The sequence below is a fragment of the Betta splendens genome, chromosome 4, assembly GCF_900634795.4.
Source record: "Betta splendens chromosome 4, fBetSpl5.4, whole genome shotgun sequence".
Taxonomy (NCBI): Eukaryota; Metazoa; Chordata; class Actinopteri; order Anabantiformes; family Osphronemidae; genus Betta; species Betta splendens.
This window is the reverse complement of record NC_040884.2, coordinates 7,151,815-7,175,382: the sequence shown is the minus strand read 5'-3', so window position 1 is coordinate 7,175,382 and position 23,568 is coordinate 7,151,815. Positions and strand designations below refer to the sequence as shown.

The 23,568-nt window shown below is 41.5% G+C and overlaps 3 protein-coding genes and 1 long non-coding RNA gene across 8 annotated transcripts in view; 2 read left to right on the top strand and 2 right to left on the bottom strand.

The window, feature by feature from the left end:
• Positions 1-86: 86 nt before the first annotated feature.
• Positions 87-8,286, top strand: rnf11b (ring finger protein 11b). Its single transcript, XM_029147853.3, has 3 exons — positions 87-664; positions 6,666-6,835; positions 7,107-8,286. Exons 1-3 carry the CDS (start codon positions 542-544, stop codon positions 7,276-7,278), a joined length of 465 nt encoding a protein of 154 aa, XP_029003686.1. The 5' UTR covers positions 87-541; the 3' UTR covers positions 7,279-8,286.
• Positions 3,355-5,381, bottom strand: LOC129603971 (uncharacterized). Its single transcript, XR_008694428.1, has 3 exons — positions 5,051-5,381; positions 4,788-4,957; positions 3,355-4,219 (listed from the first exon to the last, which is right to left on the bottom strand). It is a non-coding gene; the product is annotated as an uncharacterized LOC129603971 (long non-coding RNA).
• A 1,498-nt stretch (positions 8,287-9,784) lies between the features above and the next one.
• cdkn2c (cyclin-dependent kinase inhibitor 2C (p18, inhibits CDK4)) lies at positions 9,785-17,179 on the bottom strand. Of its 4 annotated transcripts, none has more exons than XM_029147849.3 (5): positions 16,920-17,171; positions 16,572-16,657; positions 15,629-15,898; positions 14,085-14,442; positions 9,785-11,082 (listed from the first exon to the last, which is right to left on the bottom strand). In XM_029147849.3, exons 3-5 carry the CDS (start codon positions 15,758-15,760, stop codon positions 11,078-11,080), a joined length of 495 nt encoding a protein of 164 aa, XP_029003682.1. In that variant the 5' UTR covers positions 15,761-15,898; positions 16,572-16,657; positions 16,920-17,171; the 3' UTR covers positions 9,785-11,077. The 4 variants fall into 4 exon arrangements, with proteins under 4 accessions (XP_029003682.1, XP_055363991.1, XP_029003684.2 ...); XM_055508016.1 differs by lacking the exon at positions 9,785-11,082 and adding an exon at positions 11,690-13,983 and having other exon boundaries at positions 16,920-17,179; XM_029147851.3 differs by lacking the exon at positions 9,785-11,082 and having other exon boundaries at positions 11,690-14,442; positions 17,034-17,173.
• A 622-nt stretch (positions 17,180-17,801) lies between these two features.
• faf1 (Fas (TNFRSF6) associated factor 1) overlaps positions 17,802-23,568 on the top strand; it is a 46,859-nt gene continuing 41,092 nt past the window's right edge. The window contains exons 1-6 of one of the 2 annotated variants that reach the window (XM_029147846.3): positions 17,802-17,948; positions 18,443-18,571; positions 20,394-20,462; positions 21,275-21,321; positions 23,041-23,306; positions 23,433-23,524. In XM_029147846.3, coding sequence (XP_029003679.1) covers positions 18,512-18,571; positions 20,394-20,462; positions 21,275-21,321; positions 23,041-23,306; positions 23,433-23,524 — 534 coding nt within the window. In that variant the 5' untranslated portion in view covers positions 17,802-17,948; positions 18,443-18,511. Of the gene's footprint in view, positions 17,949-18,251; positions 18,572-20,393; positions 20,463-21,274; positions 21,322-23,040; positions 23,307-23,432; positions 23,525-23,568 lie in introns of those variants that run through there. The other variant, XM_055508015.1, reaches the window with a different exon arrangement.

Sequence of the window (23,568 nt, the reverse complement as noted above, 5' to 3'; positions counted from 1 at the left end):
ATGAATATGATTGGCTGTGTGTGGGCACTTCCTGAATTTAGGTGAACGCTTATTGGTTCACACTTTGGAGAGGCGGGGTCTCGTGTTGCTACATCGCCACCTTTTTTGTCGTTCTTCGTAGCTGCAAGCTGGAAAGTCCCTGACAGCCAGGGAGGTTTGAGGCAGGAAAACTACGACTACGGTTGACAATTTAAATGAGTCATACTTGCACATTTTGTCGTGTCGCTGCCTGTGCAGATATAGAAGTCTGCAAGGTTGTCCCAGTCGCGCTTTTGTTTAGACGACCGACACTACATGCTCCCTTTGCGAGCGCTAGCTTGTGTTAGCAGGCTAGCTCTTTGTGTGGCTAGCTGAGGGATGTTTTGTTGTTGAATCGAGCAGCCCTCCCGTCGTCTGGGAGAGGAGATTCACCAGCTGTGTGTGGAAAAACGCCTTCGTGTCCGCTGACACGGTCTGCGTCTGCAGCCAGACGCTGTCCGTGGAGGTAGCTCTTAGTAAAGCGACTCTGAGGGAGAGGAGCGTTTGGCCGAAGAGGAAGGAGATGGGAAACTGTCTAAAATCTCCCACCTCGGATGATATTTCATTGCTACACGAGTCTCAGTCGGACCGGGCCAGCTACGGAGACGGCGCTGACCCAGACCAGGAGCCACCGCCCCCCTATCAGGTAACTTCGTCCAAGTGTTGGGGCCACTGTCTGGCTTACAGGGCTTGTGTTTGGATCAGATTAACCAGATTTATGTCAAGGGTAAAGTTTAGATGATATTATTTAATGTAGGACGGGTCAAGACAGGTAGTGATCGACAACCAGTACGGTAGGCTAGTTCAGCTGTCTATCCCCTTCTAACCCAGCTACCCAGCCCGCTGACCCTGTCTCCTCATGGCTTTGACAGTAATCCGCTTTGGTATATCCCAAGGACCTATATCTGTCAGCCATTCCCCGGAGTCACAGTAGAGCTCATTCTTCAGAGTATGACAGCAGAGTACAATATTCTCACTTATCTTGATATGTCTGTCCCATAAACAGCACAAGCTATGATTTAATTAGACTAGAAGCCATCGTTTGGAAAATTATGACAGTGATAACTGTCTCAGATTGTGCCTTTGCTGACCCCCACCCCCTCCCCCCGTCCTTCAGGGCAATGACTTTGTTTGTGTAGTGTCCTTATTTCCTGAATTAGATCATCCACAAACAAACCACACCGTGTTGCAACTGTAAATATGATTCATGGTGTCACCCATTTCTTGTGTGCTTTCCTGTATTAAGAGACAGCTGGTAACTGTTATGCAAGGCCTTGGCAGAGTTTGCCTGTTACAGGGTTAAGCCAGGCCTTGTCTGCAGATTTAAGATAAGTGTTTTTAAAGCATGGGAGACTGGAGGTGATCTCAGGTCAGTGCAGCATGAGAGCTGTAGTACACAGCTGCTGGATGCCCTGTGTTCTGTGGCTTTGTGACCTTTGAATGGATCCTGCAGTGGACATCAGGCTGTGGCCCCACGACAGGTGACATCGTTGTCTAGCTGTGATCCCCCGAACCTTTGAACTCTTTTATGTCATACACATGCACTTTTGATTTTCAGCTGTCTCTTGTTTTTAACCATTGGACTTCATGCATTCTGTCCAGTCCCAGGTAGCTTTATCGCATAGATTTGACTTTACACATAGTTATAGCATCATTTAATAGTAAACCAAGGCCAAGATAAATGTCTAGAATGTAAGAACGCAATTTTTGTGTCTTGGTTGAAGTTTAAGGTAGAAATGTTTATTTGTATATTAAATACACAAAAACCGAGGCTTAGTTGTAGAAATATGGAAAAATGGTGAAGACAAGCTTTTAGTTGTGTTGAAATCTGTGGTTTGTTTATACTGACTGTTTCATTGGAAGGTTGACGGAGTTGTTAAAACCTTCCCATAAAGGGCTCTTTCAAATGTGCCAGCGTCTCTCCCTGGTGACTACGGTAATCAGCACCTTCACCATCTGAACCCAGTGTGAGAAAACAGAACTCTGTCTTTGTTCTTCTCTTTCAGCTAATCACACTTTGGAAGTTTTGTGTATGACAAAAAGGACAATGATGCTGAATCTGAAATTGAATTATAGACAAATTATAAATAAAAGCTATAGAGTATGGACCTGAGTTTAAATGCCAGTAAAGTCATTGTAAACAGAAGGTCTGTCCCCACACAGGGAGGTTTGGACAAGATGCTAGAATCCCCTCAGTGTGAGATATTACCTTGTGTAAGTTAAGAAAATACTGAAAACTGCATGTAGAGTCATCGTTGGACAGTGTATTGCTGAGCTCTATAGTGGTAATCTGTGACTTTGAATCTCTTTTTATGGATGTGAAAATAGTGTTTCTCTAGAGTGAGTAATAGAAACAGAAGAATAAGCTATTGTTCAGCGAGAGCATTATAGCAGGATTAAAGTACGCCTTTCCTATTTTAATGTTGTTATGCTGATGTAGCAGTTTAGCGGCAAGCCACACTTCAGACAGTCGTCCTGAGCCTCGTGGATTTCCAGCAGTCCACAGTGGTGACTCAGAGATGACTGATTTCCATCAGCTGGGCGTGTGCTCATTCTCAGCCAAGGCTGGATTTGGTGCTTTAGCATAATTTCCTTGCTGAAAGGATGCAGGGCCAGACAAAGGCAGAGAGATATGTACAATGGATTTTATAGCTAGATTGCAAAAATGTTGATCTTACTTGCATAAAGCTTAACATATGATCAATAAAACAAAGGCTTACATTACCACAGTCGCCAGACATTTTGGCTAGACTTTTTCATGTAAGCCAACAAGATTTATGTCACTCTAACGGTCTTAATTGTTTTGTATAAAACACTGATTGTAAGGCTCCCTGTTATTTGCCAGCATTTTTCTCATTAGCCACTGTGTCAAATCCATGTTGACTGTTGATACAGCACTTGCTGTAAAGCAGTTATATACAGTCTATATACATGTGTGTGTGTGTACAGCGACAATTAGACAATTTAGATAATTTGATTAACCTTAAATTTGCTAAATGGCCCTTGTAGATACTGACCATGCAGACATAGGATAATGTAGGTGATGCTATCCAGATATTGAAAGCTAAGTGGTTCAGAGGAATCCTGAGCCTGTGTGAAAGCTGCAAAGTGAATAAAGTGTGTTTCCTCACTGTGTTCAGCCATAAAGTAAAGAGAGGGAACTCTGTGTGTGTGTGTGTGTGTGTGTGTGTGTGTGTGTGTGTGTGTGTGTGTGTGTGTGTGTGTGTGTGTGTGTGTGTGTGTGTGTGTGTGTGTGTGTGTGTGTGTGTGTGTGTGTGTGTGTGTAGAAGTTGAAGAGACGTGCTGAGTCATGGCTGTGAGACTGGGCCACAGGAGATAAGAAACTTGTGCATGTTTACATTTGTGTGTGTGTGTTTTTTTCCCACTGATGGTTTTTAACGTCTGTGTTCACTTCTGAAATGGGAGTAGATTGTATTGATCAAATTCAGTTTGGCCCTTCACTCCAATTTGTAAATAGTGGGGGAAATCTCCTTTCAGATTTTTGGATAGACCAACACACTGAACTGGGTGGCAGTGTGTTAACCAATGGTATTGTTGTTTTTCCAGTGCTGATGGTTTTTCCGTCAGCATTTGAAAGTGGTTTAATTGTACAGCTAATTGGCTTTGGAGACGATCTGGAGATCGAAGGAAGTGAAAAAGATGACACGCTGGTCTTTTAATGATTATCGTTGTAGCTTTTTTATGGCCCTTTTCAGTGCGTCTCTGACTGTAGTTTGGAACACAAATGCAAGTAATCACCCCAAACGTAAAAGGAAAGGCAGGAAAAGTTTATCACGGCCTCCATTGTCAGAAGTGCCTTTGACTTTACACAGTTTACTCAGCACCTTGCCCTAATATAGTTATCACAAACATTAGGGGGTTGCCGAGTCCTGAATATTCTTTTGTCTTCTTCATGAATCACCCTCAGTTTATTCAGTTGCCAGTGGGCAGCTCTGGCTAGCATGAATAATAGGTCACAAAGCTTGAGTACCAATAATACTAATGGAGTTTTTTTCTAACCTGTGCCATGTACTTATTCTGCTGAATAAATCATCTTCTACACGTGTACCATTATTGTTGCACAGTCAGCGTCTCCTGTGATGCTGTGGTCCTCCCTCACCCCCTCCCCGTCGTCCTGGGTGTCTGTATTAGGTGCAGGTGTCTGCAGGTCTTGTTGAAAGGTTTTGTTACTCTGCAGTCCCTGCACACAGAGATACCGTTTCACAGCCTGCAAATGATTCATGTTTCTGGTGGTTCCTCTCCTTAAGTGTATAATGACATTGTTTTGGCTGCACAAAGGACAAAGGCATATTCCTGCGCTGGAAATGGTTTGGATTTGGCAAGCCACTACAAATACATTGTTTTTAAATCTGTCATGTCTCGTCTGTGCTGCATTCAAAGCAAGGATTATCCCTGTCTGTAGACGCTTTGCCACATACATATTATCCCTTCAAATGCTTTGGTATGCTGGCGTCATGTTGATACTCAGGACCCAGGCTGCAGCTGCTTTCCTGCTTTAGTTAATCTTTTCCCACCAAATCTTCAAATCTTTAAAAAATCAAAGAAAACAAAACCACAGCAAATGTTTTCAAAACGCTTTTTATGGAGCTAAAACTACTTCTTCCTGGACTGTGAGTCTTTCATTGTTTAGGCCTATTTCCTCATAACCACTGATGGAGGCTCGGGTTAATGCCTTCCCACTTTCTTTTTTTTTGATATTCTGCTCTCATTTCGTGTTGCCTGTAATCTTATCCTCCCTTCTCATTCACCATTAGCAGCGCGGTGCTGGCAGTTTGAGCTGCCACGCGGTTCAGGAGCTCACAGCACGCTTGGGAAAGGAATCCAGGGTCCCCATCCTGCAGACTCTCTCGGTCTCTGTTTCACCTTCATCGGCTTCCTTTGTCCATCCTTCACCTCTCTGACTGTTGTCCTGGTCAACCTGCCCAGCAGATTCAGCATGTATGAAAAATGTGACTGGCATATGGCAACAATTGTACTGCTGACCTGCATAGTGAAGCATCCTAACACTCACTCACACACGCACACACACAAAGCTGCCCCCCTCTGAGGCCCTGTTGCAGACAGCTACAGCGGCAGGCCTGTGTTCATGCTGCCTGGCTCCCATGTTCTTTTGACGTGAGTAAACGGAGTGACTGTCAGGGGAGCTGCAGGCTGCCTCAGCCACTGACGCTATGATGACTCATGGTTTAAAACGTTACAGGCCTGAGGGGCTGGTCGAGTGGCCAACCTTTTGCATTCTTGCGATGAATTAACTCCATATTATAGCTCCTTTTAAAATACATATAATATGCAAGTAAAACTTGATGAAACATCCCATTATTAGAAACATTATATGCTCTGTCTACATAGATGTTACAAAAAGCAAGTTAGCATCGAGCTATAGAGCAGAGCTATTCCAAAAACTCACACCAGGGCAACCAGGTGGCCTTAAACTTTGACCTTTTGGTTATGAAAATGTAATCACTCCTTTCTGATCTTGAATTAGCATGTTGTACTATTTTGAACAATGTCAGTAAAGAGATCAAAATGTGCAGCAGTGTTTACGCCTTTGTTTTATCTGTGAAAATGTAGCTGGAGACACTTATCTGTGTCTTGCTATGATTTATTCCGATTATTGAGGTTCACCAAACGTCCCAGAAAACAGTTCAGTGCCATTCTAAGCGTTGTGCCGTAACAGTCTCCCCTTATATCTGTGTCCCATCACACCACTCCTGTGAAGCTTTTCCATTGGCCTCCAGACTTTGGAAACAAACTACTATTTTTACAGAGTTGCTTGTCTCAGGCATTTGCGAAGTCAAGGTCTTTCTTGTATTATACACTGGTCACATTTAAGCAAAAACAAATCCCTTTGCTGCATTTTTCATTTTTCACTGCATTATGTACTTCAACGTTGCCTTATTATTTTCATTATTGTTTAGTAATTTAAAACAGATTTTCCGAAGATTAATGTAGAATTTCTAACTTTTGTTTTTGTAATACTGAAACAGTCCAGTAGTAAATATACAGCTTTTTAGTGTTTAACTCATAACAATCTAGTACCAAAACCCCATTAGTCACTTTGATACAATATTACTTTCATTCTCTTTTAAACTTCTCCTTATGTGTGTTTCTGCTCCAACACTGACAGACATAATGAAAGACTCCACATTTCATGTTTCACATTCACTTTGACTTGGTTAAACCCAAAGACAAATTTCAGGTTTGCTTGCTTTAAAGATTAGGTCATTGTCAGTCAGACTCTTGAAATGTGGGGTTGTAGGCTATGAAATGACCACCACTGTGTTTGGTACTGAGGTGACTTTAGATAGAGCTTTGCCTTTTCTGTTTTAGTGATCCCCCAAAAGTCAAGTTATGTTTTTCCAAATGCTTGTTAATACACTTGGTTCAAAACACAATTATATGTATTATTTTTATTTAACTGTTGCCATGAGTCTCTCTGCTGCGCTAGTTGTCATGGAGGTGTGGGGAAACACTACCACCTACTGCCTGAGAACACAATATGTCAACACAGGAAGCATCCTCACTAGCTCACAACACTCCCAGCTGTCAGGACAGAAGGCCCCCAGTACAATGAAGGGTTATCACTTAATTTGCTCTGACTTTACGTGCTCCTTCCATTTCTGCAGGAGCAGATTCATGTGCCTGTCTACCACCCGACACCAAGTCAAGCGCGACTGGCCACCCAGTTGACGGAGGAGGAGCAGGTCCGCATTGCCCAACGGATCGGCCTTATCCAGCACCTTCCGAAGGGCGTGTATGACCCAGGCAGGGACGGCTCCGAGAAGAAGATCCGGGAGTGAGTAAAAAGACTGCTAAGATTACTGTACATGTAGGGGCAAAATGCTAGATATTTGTATATTATATTAGTATTGTGGCATTTTAAAGTGCACTTTGTTATTTGTGCATTAACTCAATTATTTCTGTAGCATGTTAATTAATGTTTTTCTAGTATAATGGTTGTCTTGCTTTATAATATTATAGAATATACAATATTTTGCACAAAATGCATTTTGTGTGTCTACATCCATATGAGATTAAATGGTGAGCGTTTGTGTTGCTGTCTGCAGGTGCGTGATTTGTATGATGGACTTTGTGTACGGAGACCCCATCCGGTTCCTGCCCTGCATGCACATCTACCACATGGACTGCATAGACGACTGGCTGATGAGGTCGTTCACCTGCCCCTCCTGCATGGAGCCAGTGGATGCTGCCCTGCTGTCCTCCTATGAGACCAACTGACACACACACACACACACACACACACACACACACACACACACACACATACACCAATGGACAATACACAATTTAGAAACTTGTGTTGTGGATTATTACGTCTGGGAAATCAAAGCAGCGAATGATTCCTGATGGCCTCTTACGGTATATCTGTGTGCGTGTGTGTTCGTGCGTGCGTGCGTGTGTGAGTCTTCCTGTACATGTCCTTCAGTTGACCTGCTGGACAGGATATGGCATATGGGAAAGTACTGAAGGAATAAACACTGCTGGTGTTAAGGACAAGTAGGAATGAGCTGGACTGAAGAAAGGAGGCTGAAGTCGTCTGAGAATGCAAACACAAAGAGAAGCCGAGGGGAATGGATGACGGTTGAATCATGATTAGGAAACCTTTCCGGCTTCCGCATTTAAATAGGGAAGTGTATTTACATAGCAACAAAATGGACCATGGCTCTGTTCAGAAGGAAGGACGTCTGCATACCCTCAACAGGTCACAAGTTGCTTTTTTGGACTGCTGAAGCCTGATTATAATAACACTGCAGACTACAAAGAAGATCTGTGAGGCGCCTGCTGCAACGTCATGTCTGTGCAAAATAGCTGAAACTGGCGGAGCGAGGCCGGCAGTTGTGTGGCTCCTGGAGGGGCCATGACTGACGCCCACCGCCTGTATGATGTGGACAGGATGGGAGATGGGAGCAGAGGTGTTAAAAGGCTACCTGTAGATTAACCAAGATCTAGAAAAACGAATCACTGACGGACATTTTAAATTGACCTTAATACTACAAGAGCGCTGTTAACTTTTCTAGTCATGTTCCCACATTCATCATTACCTGTTCGTTGCCAGAGGAGGCAGCTGAACAGGCCTTTAAAATCCTAACCGACTAAACCAGTTGAATTTGAACAGAACTGGATATCAAGATGGCAAGTATGGTGTGTGCTCCGCAGTCACACCACAGACCTGGAGCTGTCTGTCTGTCTGTACTTGTGTGTCCTAAGTAAAGTAAGATCACTTGTCATGTGGCTTTGTGAACTCTGTTCTGGTTGATCTGTCAAATGCCATAAGGGCTCAGATGAGTTAAAGTTTACTAACAACACGGACCATGAAAATGAAACGCATCATGCGTCACTAACTTGAAAGCAACATCTCAGATTATTGACCAAAGCACAAACAGACAAGTTGAACCACAGATACTAATGAGAGAGATTTGCACTTCTCAATCACATTTGTGACCATGTGCATTCAAGAATTATGTGATTTGCTTTTTCTTTCTTTTCATTGCCTTTGCAAGGATTTAATAATCAAAACCCGTTTCTCTGTGGACCAGAAGATGGTGAATAATTTATTCAAGTGTGAAATGTTAATTCAGTGCTTAGTGCCACCGCTCTTATTCAAACCAAGGACAAAATGTAAAAAATACACTGGTTTGGACTCATTCCATCTGGTTACATATTTAAACTTGCTTAATTCAGCAGGAACGTGCTGTGAAACATAGGCACAGAGGGAAGCGTTGGAGCTGCCAGGTTTCACCGTGAAGCGTCTCCTGGGCTGTGTGTGCCTGAGGGCATCTACCTGATATGAATCAGCAGGTATACATGGCTGAAAATTTCATTTCTAACTTCATTTTTTGCCAGTTTTGGTTCAGGCTATAAAGTAAATATGGTCCCTGCCATATTTTACAATACTCATCCCCCAAGTCATCCAGTCAATGATAAAGCACAAGGAAAAACAAGTCTTAAATAAAATGTCCTTCTCCCTGAACGTTGAGGCAAATTTGGCATGCAGACGAGTCAGTGGAATAATTATTTAAGGAGAAAATGGTCAGCCATTTCAGCTCCCTGAAATAGAAGGTGTGTGAGAGTGTGTGTGTACATGCACCGCGTGTGTTTCTACAAGGCGTTACTACCTTGGCGTGTGTGTGTGTGTCTGGAGAAGATGGAAGTTGCAGTCAACGCCTTAGTTTTGCTAAGTACTTTAATCTCCTTAAGTCTTTATGTTGTCCATTGTCCTCCATCATTACGGTGGAGCTTTATGACCTTAGGTACACGTGAGGGTCACTATCAGCTGCTAAAATGTGGATCAGAGTACAGCAAAGTGGGACGAGGTGCACTAATGGTGTACCTGTATGTGAGGAAGAAGATTAAAGGTCAATGTCACCATCCTGAGAAAACGCACGTCTTTGTGTTTAGACTGGATTCCTGTCATGTAACCAGGCTTAATTATAGTCATTGCACCCACTGCTTCTCTCTGCATTCTTCAGCTCTGTGGTCCGGCAGATGATACAAAAGCCTTGAAGGTTTGGTTCCAGTCTGGATCTAATCAAGGCAAAGTGGGATTATCACTAAGTGGCATTGTGAGGATGAGGATGAGGAAAGGTAAACCACGCCATTGTGTGGGTGTGCAATAATTAGTCAAACACACAAACGTACCTACAGTGCACATCCCGACTCTTGTAAAGCTGACTTTGAAGGAAAGCCCTGTTGGACACAAGCCACTCAACTGTGAGCACCACTAAAAGGTCAGGACACTTATTTATTTCAAATCAACACAGGAATGCTGAGCATGTGCTTTTTTAAAGGTGGGTTGGATTTGCTTTAAGTACAGGACTGAACATCAAGGTTTACTCATGTGAATGGTGTGTGTGTGTGTATGGATGCTTGTTAAAATGTCCCTTGTTTGTAAGCATAAATATGCATATGTTATGTACTAGAGACAAAAAATAAACAGTATAAACCGACATTCCAGCTAAACATGCTGGGCAGATAGTGTGTCTTATTTCCTGTCATCTATGTCTATAGTTCACTTACAAATGTAATATGTTATCAAAATAATAAGTAATTCCAAGACTTGAGTTTGCTGACTCATCTTTAGTAATGTTATGTCTATTGTCAGACTTTTATTTTGGTACACTGTACTGGTATACTGTACTTCCTGTTAGGCCTCATCTGCCAGGTTTCTGAAGCCGCATCTGTCATTTTCTCTGTCACCCCACAGAACGTCTTAACAGCTCTTCGTGTTTTCCAAATTGTGAGTTTTCATCTTTTTAATACTTTTATCTTCACCATGTTCAAGATTATTTGACAGAGACTTAAAATTAACTTTGAGGAAGAGATTGTGCTCTGGTCAACGAAGGACTAAGTATGTTCAGGGCTCATTATAACTCAGTGGATTAATGATTGAAAGGATCATGTGCTGAGTAATTTAGTGTCACACATTGTGCCACCATGTGTCCAGGCCACGATAGGACATTTATGGGAGTTCAGGAAGACGTTTGTGAGGTGGGTTTTTGTTTCCTGGCTTCTTAATCTGTTGACCTTGGCTCTTGATTATAACCAGAGATGCATTGTGATTTATAATCACAGCACCTTACCTTAGACTTGCTTAGTGATGAGTTAGACTTATTCATTAACCAACCTGCGGATTTCTTAGCTTCACTCTGGATCACTGCACATCACGGGGACAGCTGGGAAAAACGCCTCACCTTTTTTTCTCCTGCACCATCAGCTTTGTTATTGCATTAGAAACAAGCAAAACATAACAAGAGAATAACACGTGTTTTGTTTGTTGTTTTGCATACTTATTTCAAAAGTAAATAACTGAAGTGGTTTTGATATACAGGATATGAAACATGAAGCTATGGAAATAGTTTTTTAAGGATGTTAAATCTACAGAGAATGAGTTACTGAACAAATGAGTTGTCAGAGAAAGATAAAACCAATAAAACAGGAAAACATATGCAAGGGAGTGGCCCTAAAGGAACGGAGACATCTGGTGAATGTAGCACAGGCCCTCTGTGTTCTTCCCCCTTTAGTCTGCGAAAGAAAGAAAGGTTGGTGTAAATTATTTAAGCGTCTGCTAGTTGGCCAATCAGACAGTTCATAGATGAGTCACACTTTGTTGGACAGAAACTCTGACTCCTCCCCATGAAGTCAACTAGGCCTTCATAATAACACCTACGTTTGATAATTACAGGATCCCCTGTTTATAATAACAAGATCGGCCAGCAGATAAAAGCATTTGCCCACACCGTTACACAATAACCTGAGAAAATATATTTTTTATCACAAGTATATTCAATAACGCTTATTTCACAACAGTGCAGTATGTCTGCTCATTTTTCTAAGTTGCAGCACTTTTCTAGGTTGCGATTAGCCTTCAAATGAGGAAATTGTACCTGTTTCTTGTTTTTATCAAGTAAATTAGGTATTTTCTGCTATTTACATTCTTCACAAGGTTGGATCGTTGTAACCGACAGTTGAACGCAGTAAAAAAGATCCACATTTCTTTATGAGTTTAGTGTTTTTTATATTCTACAAATTAGAAACAGTTGAAAACCTTCTCATTAAATATGTGCACATTTGAATGAATTTAATGCAGAGAATTTGAAAACAAATACATTGTGGTTTTACAGATTTGTCCTTTTTTTAACAACAACAATAATAATTTTAATAATAATAACAATGTAGACATTACAGTTTCCCCCCAGAAGAGGCGGAGCCCGACATTATTTATTTGCAGTGTTGCCTCAGGTAGCGCAAACGTATGCGGTTTTACAGTGTGTCGATTATGTTTTAAACACACCAAATCGGTCCAAAACAAAAAAAAACAACAAAACAAAACCGGGTACAAATGAAATGGAAGACAAACAACTCCAAAATGATGACTGCATGTTCAAATCCAATGGGCATTAAGTAATTCAGACAACAAGCGTATTAGGACACAGGTGATGGCAGAGGAGGACGCGTCAGTGCAAATAAATATGCATTACATTCATTCATTCATTCATACACATCTAAGTTGTTAATTTACGCGTTCGTTAAGGAGGTTCTATTTAATAAGTGTCATCCTCTGAGACGAAACAGTACAATTTGTCAAAACGTTGTGAACGCACGCAAAGTTTCATCCGAGCATTTTTGAAGTTTAAAATAAAGCGTCTGTAACCAAAAGGGGGTTTAATGTGTGAGCATTATAAACTCGTTTTTCTGGCTCAGCAGGGCGGCACTAAAGGCTTAGCAAACACTAAGACTAATCAAATACACGAGATATTTGATGTTGTACGTTAACATAGGATTTGAGAAGAACCCAAGCCCGTGTTGTGTGGTTATTAAACTACATAGAAAGTTAAAGTAATAAATAAATACATAAACAACAAACAACGGTGCAATGGGATCAGCATGTAACGGACTCTGGAGTGATCATCTGTCTAAATGCCTTAATAAAAGTTGAAGAAGCAAATATTTCCTGAAAACAAATCTAATAGTGGGCGTTGGAAAAAAGCTGCTTTGTCATCTGACAAACACAAACATACTGTGACCGCAAAGTTTATGAACGGCCTTCACAGAAATAAACAGTCAACTAAGAAGCAGGATTAAGCGACGGAAGCTTTCACTTTCGGTGTACGTGGTTGTTAGGCCGAGAAAGAGCAGCTCCTGCTGTAACGACTGTACAGGCTTATTTCCCTATAAGCTCCCTGGCGCTACATCCAGACTGGAGCGCGTGCAGTACATGCACGCTTATGTTTTCGTTGTGCCACTTAAACAGAATATGGAACATGATGGGTTGAAACGTCAGGTGATTTGGTTTAATTGATTTAGCTGAAGATAACTGTTAAAACGGCCTGAGACTCAACTCCCCGCGCCAGAGCAGCGGACGAGGACAAGTCAGTGCAGAAGTAAAACCTCCTGGTTCTGGGAAACAAAGTGCTTGTATTTGTTGTTCTTATGCTTTTCACTATCTGCTGTGTCTTTAAAAATTAACCACAATGAGAAAACATGACGACTCTTCTTTCCTCTGGCAGCGCTACCAGTATTTCTTACAATTTATGCTCCTCAATTCTCCTATAACATAACACAATACGTGTTAAAATGCTATTTGACCAGCTTGGTTTAAAAACTACAAGTGTATTAAACAGTGCTGAGGATGCACGTTATAATAAATAATCAGTAAACGAGAGTAAGCTACTATTACTACTAAACTACTATAAATAACTGCTTCTAAAGGCTGGTACCTTATCGTTTTGTGAGTAAACTTATACAACTCATGTTGTCATTGAGAAGCTTCATTTTAATACAGAAGCTTATAACAGTAAAAACCTCCAACAGTTTAATAAATATCAGGGCTTAGTAATGATAACATACTTACTTTAGTTATTTTTTTATTGCCGAATATTCATGAATACTTTACCCACTTGGCAAAATGCGCTTCAAATCAAATCTACTCACTTATTTTATTGAACAGTAATAACACACAAAGAGCTAAAAATGTATATTAAAAAACATACAATTATTACACTGTCCTTCACAGCAATGCGATTAGGTAGCAGAAGCAAAAGCAACATATACTTGAATGTAGTACAAGAACAAACTTGTAGTTTAGTATTTACTTTCCACTAAATCATAAAGTCGGAACCGGTCCAGTTTATACGCCACAGACCAGAGTTCGTTTAGCCAAATGCCGCCACGGATTATGCCTTTATATTCGCTCATAATCTGGGCCACTGCAAGGCCGCGTGACAGTCGAGAACAGCTCAACCGACCTTAAACCCATAAAACCGAATCCAAAAGTCACCGATGCATGATTGGCAATAGCTGCATAGTTATGTATTTATTTCACACGAGGGCCACCTCACGTGCATCCACAGGAAGGACAGCAGCGCCGCATCATTATCTGAGGAGCCCCGCATCTGCGCGCGCCACCAAGACGGGTTCACGTTGCTTCACGTGTCAAGAACGAACGAGGGATCTTCCTTTAGAACATGCTGTTGTGTTGAGTAATTGAGAATAACACAATTAAGGCCAGACTCTAGTCTACTCACGTGAGGTTAGATACATCTCGATACAGGAGGCCGCGTCCTCCTTCCCGCACGAGCGCGCCAGCTGCGCGGCGGTGACGCCCTCGCCGTTGACCGCGCGCGGCTCCGCCGTGAGGCCGAGCAGCGCCTCGACCACCTCCACGTGCCCCTCCCTGGCGGCCAGGTGCAGCGGCAGGTTGCCCCTCGCGTCGGCGACGTTCACGTCCGCTCCGTGGCCTATGAGCACGCGCACGGTATCCACGAATCCTTCACGCGCGGCGTCGTGAATCACGCAGAGGCCGAGGAGCGGGTCTCGTACGTTGGGGTCTGCCCCGTTCCTGAGAAGGGCGTCAGCCACGGCGGCGTGTCCCAGCATCACCACCTGCACCAGAAGCAAACACGCACCGACAGGAACAAGTGAATACGCAGACGCACGCGCTCTAAGCCCACAATGGTTGGACTACAACAATAATGTAAATCAACTACTATTTACATGCACAGCAGCAATAAATAGATATGGGGTATTTAATTTTATTAACATGCAAACATTTTCAAACCATATAAACGAAGAATAAAACTAAGAATTGTTATTATTTTAAAGAGACGGGATACCAAGTTATTTCACTTGGAGAAACTGAACGTAATTTAAGATAACAGTAAAGCATACGTTTATATAGTATATATAATGAAATGCAATAATTACACAATAAACAATAATAGCATTGACACAAAACAAAACAGGGATATCAGCAGATAATTCAATATAGTAGTTTTAAAAGGTATAGTGTGAAAAGTTGTACTACAGACATATTACATTGGTAATAGTAATATTAGTATTATTTTAATGCCTAATGTACTGGGCACAGAGGTTTAAAGCCACACTAGTGTCCTTGAACACTTTGCACTAGCTCCCCATGGCAGCCCCCTGCTCCCCCAGGGGATGGGTTAAAGGCTGAGGACGAGTTTCGTTTTTACATTGTATGTGACAATGAACAATAAAGGCTTTCTTCTTCTAGGTATGTTACGTAATAAAGCACCCCATCCAGCCACCATTTTCTAATCCCCACCATTTTGTTACTCTTTCCTCACTCACCTTTAGAAACTCTTAAATTTAATTTAGGTTTTCTTCATATAACTTAAATCTGTAAAAGAAGTAAAATAACGTCTTTATTAGTATCTAGTGCAATGGGACAGACGTCCCATTACCTTTAGAAACTAATAAGAAAAAATATTTTAATGTTTCATGAAACACATTAATTTGATTTCTGAATAGACTCTGCATCTGTATTCAAAGAATTACAGCAACATGAATTTCGAACTACTTTGAATGCTTAGTTCCTTCCTGTATTTTTTTACACCACATGTGCTACAGAGTCTTCAAATCTTTCTACCATTTGTCCAAAGATTTAACCATATAAAAACTAAACCTACTTACAGAGTTTTAGTTATTAAGTCCTAAAAATGAGCACAAAATACTGGACATTTGAAAAATATGTAAAGCTTTATACCCTGTGCAGTAGCACATTAAGTTCAAGTTAAAAAGTAACCTTGAAAAGACTTTTACCAACCTGCAGTGCAGTTCTTTTAAACTTGTTAAATCCATTGACATCTGCTCCATTTTCCAGTATTAAAAGCACAACGCGGAGGTTTCCTGTGGCAGAGGCCTTGCAGAGCTGGTCACTTAGTGAGGAGTCAGCCATTGTAGCTAAAATGATCCAAGCCTTTGTCTGGGCGTGTGGAAAAGTCTGATCGAAAGATGTTGGGGAGGGGGGGCACAGATCTCTCCTCCTACACCTACATCACACATGGGCTTGACCTACACAAGTCTCAACCTGGCACTGCAAAAATAATCAATGTAATAAAAAATGCTATTACATTAAATGCATAAAACATATTCATTGTAATGCAAATAATGTATGTAATGTAAATAATTTAGTGTATATTTTAAAAAATCTGGGAAACATACTTGCAGAATGACTTGTGACTACTGCTTAGTTACTTAGTTGTTATACTGAACAACTGTAGCTGCAATTTATTTAGATGCAATTACTGCAGTCTTTAATAACAAATGAGTCTGTGACCGGTACCTATGTATTCCACATCTATACTATACCTCGTTGTAATTGCCATAGTATTTTTTGTTTTCTGTTCATGCAATTATAGGTCATATTTGCTAAATAACAGTGCAAAAACGACTAATATGTCAAATTGTGATTTAGCATTTTCTAATTTTCCTGCCTATTTATTAACCTTAATTCATTGGCAGAAAATAGGCAAATTCGAATTCAACCGAATGACGCTGTATCTGTTAATATTCTCCTCTATTCTCTAGAGGCCTGTTATGCTCCCCTGAGGCCTGTTCATCAGACCCCCGCAACACGCCAGTACAACAAACCATTTGTAAACAGGAGACACTAAACCCCACATGGAGCTATAATAACTCAGTCACCTGCGCTTCCATTTGTAAAACTGATATTTTAGCAAAAAGAGTAAAAAAAGCACAAAACGTACTTTAGGCGAGATTAAAACCATAACACGAGCCTTTCTCCGTGTTGCAGCTCGGCAGATATCATCCTTTTCTCCTACCGAGACGAGCGCTGAAAAAAATAACAAAAAATAACGACAAAAGAAATGCATTAGCGACAAAATTGCCACAGCCACGCATATTAATGTACACGTGATGCGATCTGCTGTCACTTCCCGCTCGTTTTCAAAATAAAATGTACAAAGTGCGTTTCTGTGTTCGGGGAGCATCACGTTATAATGTCAGCATTCGGAGACTGAGAGGCTGAGATGAGAGCCGCGGAGTCCGGAGATCGCACACTCATTATGAGCTTTCCTTTTCAAATATCATCCTACCGAAACCGGTGATCCTCCATGATCCTCCACTGTCACAACAATGTCCGATTCAATTTCTATTCAACCCTGATACAGAGCCAACGTCCAAACAGGCGAATTATCGCGCTGAAATACCTTCCCTCTTGCGCGAATGGGCCATCTGGGCTGTAGACTGAACTCTGAGACGCGGGATGCGTGGCCTTACATTTAGCTTCGTAGATGATATTTGAAAATTCTAACCAAAAAAATATGAGATGGCGTGATTGGATGAGCTAGGTGATAGGCGGGACGTTCTCTGCTCCGAGCTTTGGAAAGGGAGAAATGCTGCTGCGTCACCGCAGCACCGTTCAAGATGCGCAGTTATGCCTGACCAAATATTATTTATCTTAAAGACTATAATTACTGTCCAATTTTTTCCAGTTTCTATAATACCTAGACAAAAATAAAAAACAAAGCTTTTATACTGTAATCGACTGCATTTTTTGTCCTTCAATTTCCCTTTCGCCTGCTGCCCCCTTGTGGTTAAATGCACACTGATGCGAGCACTTGAACTCAAGCGAGTTCAAGTCCGTTGGTTTAGCACATAAAATAGATGAAATATGCGCACAACTGGCAATACATATAGACTTATTGTTCTACCAATGTGGACAGAGTAAAGAGGGTCGTGAAGCTGGGGCCCAAACTGCACATGGCGCTGGTTGGTTTGCACTTCTATTAGCCAACACGAGTGCTGCTGTGCGCAGATACGCACGGTTTGCGCCTTTACCGCGCACAGTCCCAGCTCAGGCATTTTTTGAACATGTTTAGTAACAAGTCACACATCACTTGCACGTTTGGCACCAGAGCAAAGGACGTGCCCCGAAACACATAAAACCAAATAGGTAATTGTTTACAAATGTGTCTGTGCGCGTGAGCCCTCGCCCTTGCTGCGTCACCGTCATAATAGACAGGGCAGAGTCTGCATGCTATTGCGCCTCCCTCCCAAAGCAAACAGCTGACAGTATTGATTGATTGATGAGAAGGATATGACCTGATGCATTTCGCAATAAGGTAACAAACATATCTTAGAGCTGAATTGCCTAAATTTGCCTTAGCAGTTCAATTTATTAACCTTAAACAACCCTGGGTGTCCAAAGCTCTACATATCTATCGATAATTGCTTGTTTATTTAATAGAGGCCATAACAATTTATAGTTATGGTTATGGGAAAGCCGTGAGCGTCTGCCTTTGAAGCCAAGCCAAAACAACATAGTACCGAGTGAAATAGTAAAATATGTCTGAAAGATCAAAGCCTGAAATGTCAGTATCAGTAAGTTAACTCAAAGCGTCGCGACCTCTTCACGACATTTGTGGCCGCTTTACGACAGCCGTAAAGCCGTAAGGACTAGCTGAGAATAATGATAGGAGATAACTGAGCACTGTTATACTACTCCACAGAATATTGCCTTTCTGGAGCGGTTAAATCCCGGTTGAGTGTAATACTGACACTTAGCCGTCCTGTCACTCGTCGCCACGTCTAAGCAAAGTGTTTTATTAATATTCAGGTTCCCTCTGTGAGGCGAAAAGGCGACGAGAGCCAGTGGAAGAAGAATTGCTTTTAGCCAGTCATTGCCATGGCCTCCGAAAGCGGCGACAGCAACATGGACAGAGAAATGATTCTGGCCGACTTTCAGGTGTGTGTCTCTTGTTTTGTTTCCCTCAAGTACATCCAGTGGTGGAAACTAAGCGTGCCGCCTCTCAGTTACCCGCGGCCGCTGTCAACAACCGCTCACACGACGTCGTAAACAGGAGAGCTGAGCTGAGCGTTGCCTGCGTTGGCTAACCTGCGAGGCTAACGCACTGACAGCTTGCTAACTCACCCTGACGCTCGCCAACCAACTTAGATAAGACTCGTCCAAACCCGACAGTCTAAACAGTGGGTGGGATGTGTGCAAGGACGTTTGCCCGATAAACAACGACGGCCTGTTAGCTTAAAACTGAAACGGCGCTGACGCTGTCCGCTTGTTTACGCGTTGCCTGGTATTGTGTCAGGCTTTCTAACCCTCTTCATTGGCATTCTCACGAAGACACTAGCGAAATTTGGCAGGAAACTATCCAGACAGCGAGGAAAGACTGGGCTATACTTCCCTCGCATATTAATAGCTCAGTGTAGGTTTCCACGCATGGACACATTTTGTGGGCACATGGACTTTGTTGTAATGAGGTCCAAACGCTAATCCGTGTACATGAATAGCTTTTCACGAACAGGTGGATGCTTGAGGCGAAGCGGACGTGTTTTGCACTCAAATGAACAATCGTATCTTCAACACTTGCAGATTAAGGGTTAAATTATCAGAACAATGTATTTCAGCCAGTGGCCTTAATCATCATCCACCCATAGGATGTTGCTGCAAATGTGACCTGTTATTTTGTTTTCAGTCATTCATCCATGTTGCAAAAGAAATATCTGATATGCAATCATTAGAAGACGGTACACAACAGCTGTATTTTTACAGGGTCACCGCCATTTCATTATAGTTTTCCAAGACTGATTCCACACTTTCAAAATTGGTGTTTACACTAGACTGCAATATATGTCTTGCTGAATTTTTAAAAGGCATAACTCCTATACCACGTGCGTGTGTCCTACACAGCACAGTACAACATTAGTTGTAAGGTTTTTTTTAATTAGTAGAACAGCTTTTCTTAAAACGTGTTCTTGAAAGTTGCCTCAGTCATTTGGAAGACTCCTTTTTTCCAAAGCATCCTATATGCGAGATGCAAAGCATGCAACAAGAAATTACATTAATAAAAGGACCTGAAGCTATGCTAAGAAGTTTGTTATATATAATACCAGAGCCAGATAGTGGCTGCACCTTATTTGTAATTTTTTCACGTAAGCCTCTTGAATTTCATATGTATAAAATATATGCACCATGTGTTTTACCTAAAATTGTAAAACACTAATGTCAACCAAAGTGTTTAAATGTGTATGGAATGACTAATTCTTAATTTGGAGGCTTTATAAAAAGGCACTTTTATATCAGTATTTGAGATATTTTTTTCTAAATCTGTTCTGATTACAGTCTGTATATTTAAGATGCATTTTCATTAAATTGTAAGCACATCAAATACTAAATTAGTACATTGCCAAACTGTATATGATCCTCTTGCGCCCTCTATACAGTTGTTTACATAAATAGACAGCGTTACTGTTAGCATTTAATCCAAGCTTATTTGGTTTTTAGACTTGGTCCTACCTGTATGATATGTAGCAATCTTTGCACAAGCTCCAGATTGTTGTTCAGTTGGTTATGTTGTTTTTATTTTTTTTTCTTAATAAGCTGGCTGTTGATTTTACTTTTTCAACTTAAAATACAGTTGTTGTTCTTGTTGTTAAGGTGTTGTTTTGGAATTCATTTCATCTTTGTCTCTTCTAATAGGCTGCAGCTATCAGTCATAGAGAGATTTTTTTCCGTGAATACATGCTGATTGCTCTTCTTTTTCTTCTTACAGGCTTGCACTGGAATTGACAACATTGCAGAGGCAATCACTCTGTTAGAGCTTAATAACTGGGATTTAGTGGTAAGTTTCTTTTACCTGTCAGATTTTAGTCCATCCAGAGTACAAGGTCATAACATCTAAAAACATGTGATATGGTCTTATTGGTTGGTTTGGTTTAGTATCTCTCAGCGTTTCAACAGGACTGTGTCTTCCTTGTCTGTAGATGAGTCCATTTTTAGACTTTAGGTCAGTGTTAGCTGACTAGACTAGAGATATACTGAACTGTGATAAAGATTTGTTTTAACTCTTGATGGGTCTGGGAAAAGAGAAGCTCTCAGTGGTGAAGTGCATATTAGAGCAGCTCAGTTTATATTTAGATGGATGCTGGCTGGCGTTCAAGGCAGACAGCAGCAGTCCAAGCAGTGGCAGCACCCACAGTGGGGCCTGGACTCCCTGCACCTGTAAATCTGATGACTTGCATTTCCTTTTCAGTAGCTGCAAAGGTTTTTTTAAACTGTGACAAAAAATCTGCTTGTGTGCCTTTTGTATGTGGAGTGTTGGAGGGATACTCCTTTATTAACTCTTTTTCTTGATTTAACACTTTAAAACCCACCATCTCAATACTCATAAATAGTATACAGCTGAGTGCATGACAGTATCAACAGCTCAGTTGTAATGAAATGTACCAACATTTACAAATACCTTAGGTGGCTTATTTGCATTGTAGAATAGTGAGCATTCGAGAGAATCAATTGTCCATTCAAACAAAAGCTTATAGTTAACTGTCATTTTTTGACATTTTGCTCTTGTCAATCAAATATGAGGTTAAAGATAAACATAACTGACTATGCTGCAGTTGTATTATGTTTAATGTAGTTTCCCTTTCATTACAGGCAGCTATCAATGGAGTCATACCACAGGAGAATGGTATCCTACAAAGGTAATGGTGATAATGTTGCCCAATTCACTGTTGTTTGAACGTTGATATTCTTCTTGGGAACAACAGTGTTGGCGTGGGCTGGTTGCACTGGTGTACATACTGTATGTAGTTAAACAAGTAAAGCAGCTTTCAAGTAACTCAGGAAATATGAAACTGTTAAAGTTAAACTGTTTACGGTAAGTACAGTTTGTGAAACATTTCAACTATACAGAAGCAATTCAGTTAAATATAATTTATACATACAAATTTATATATTTAAAAAAATCTACCAAATGGCGTTGCTGGATGTTTCAAAGGTTAGCACTCCTGCTAAACCAATAAACGAAAAGATACTGCAACTGCAAGGAAACATTCTGCCAAGAGTGGCGTTGTACACAGTTTCTGAATAGAAAAGGTTTCTTTAAGAGCTTTGTTCTCCTCACTTTCCTTCAACGGTTAGTTGACACTCATGAATGCACTGAGCTGATCTGAACTCACTCAAACTGGAGACGTTCTGTTAAACCGTTTCGTTTTGTGTGCACACTTGTGTTCATGTGTGCGCATGTGCACACTTGGGGTTCAAGCCCTTGGACCATGAGAATATCGCTGTTTTTTCTTAGGGGCATACATTGCTGTGAATGGAGGCTGGCTGGCAGCGTGACCACCAGCCAACCCATTTACTAAGTGGCTGGCACTGCTATGAGTACGCTGGAGCTGCCCAGTAAACAGACTGTGATGACGTGACCTGTGTTAGGGCCAGCTGGATTTTATGCCTATGCTCCTCTAAAATGGTCTTTCTTCCTTTGTTGTGTTGTAAGAAAATATAAAATGCAAAAAAGTTTTTTTAAGTCTGTAACTACAATTCCATCTGGCATTAGTAGAAGCTACATAAAACACTTACCCCTCAATTGGTTATACTCTCTGCTCTAGAGCTTGTCCGTGGGCACATTGTTCAGACGTTTGTTTGCTTGCTTTAGGACAAATCCTGCACTGCACAGGACAACAGTGCCACCTACCGCATGACTCTACCAAATTGAACAGCTGAATGGAGTGGAACAGTTTAACTGTGTTAGTTTAGAGCCCCTTAATTTTTCGCAGACCTTTTGTGAATAGTAGAAGTTAGTTTGCCCGGCCATTTGCTCCACTACATATAAACAGACATTTTTTTCTGCTGTGTTCAGCACGTTTTTACACACTGCTTCATTGCATGATAAATATTCCTCAGTTAAATGTTGAGGAAGGTTTGGCTATCCATATAGTTGACAGGTTGCTTGCTTGTTGGTTTGTTATTGACGAGGCTGGTGGAGGAGACAGTTTTACTGAGTTAATTTGCCGCCCTCTTGGCCTTGTCTCTATGCAGAGTTTGCAGTTGTTGACAGCCGCCCTACGCCTCTGAACACTCCCCTCTGTATTGTGGCGGGCCAAATAAAATACAGCCTTTGTTAACAGGCTTGGGTCTGGCACTGAGTTCTTGCAAGACAGTTGCTTCTCACACTTCAGGGAACAAAGGAGATACTTTGTTTTATGGTCAAAGGAAAGAAAAGCCACTATTTACTGTGGTGGGAATTGCAGATCATATGTGGAATCAGAGCAGAAAAATGAAGCAAAATAAGCAGTTGTTGTACAGGCGGGTGGAACAGAGGAAAATGTATTTTACAGCTTAACAGTTTTTTCTTCAAATATTCTTCAAATAAACGTCTTGAGATTTTTAATATGACCCTCCACGTTGTGTCTGTACAGCAACTTTTCTAGTGAGGCAAGCCAAGCCAGCATGTACGGACCTCCCAGCCAATCAGAAGCAGCCGATGCAGCAGCAGGAGGTACAGTTCCTCCCCCGTCTTCTTCATCTTCATCCTCCTCTCCTCCGTCGTCCTCCGCTTCAGCTTTCTGCTCCATCAGCCCCTCCTCCCGACACATCGTAGAGCGTCAGCCCCAGATGCTCAACTTCAGGGTGGAGTATCGGCAGCGCATGGTAGAACTGGTACTGGAGGAAGGCAGCACAGTCGGTGAGCACCTCCCACACACCAGTGCACAGGCTGTGTATTACATTCATCCTGTCCTCCTGACACTTTGTATGTAAATGTTAAATCAAAATACAGAGTTTCAGTGTTCTGCATAAATCTAATTTACAGGAGAAATCAAACAAATCCTTGAGACAGAGCTCGGAGTCCCAGTGTCCAAAATGCAGTTGCAAGGATGGAAGGCTGGAGATGTATCTGATAGTGTGAGTTAATAGTTCCTTTTAAATACTTGTAGAAAACATGCAAC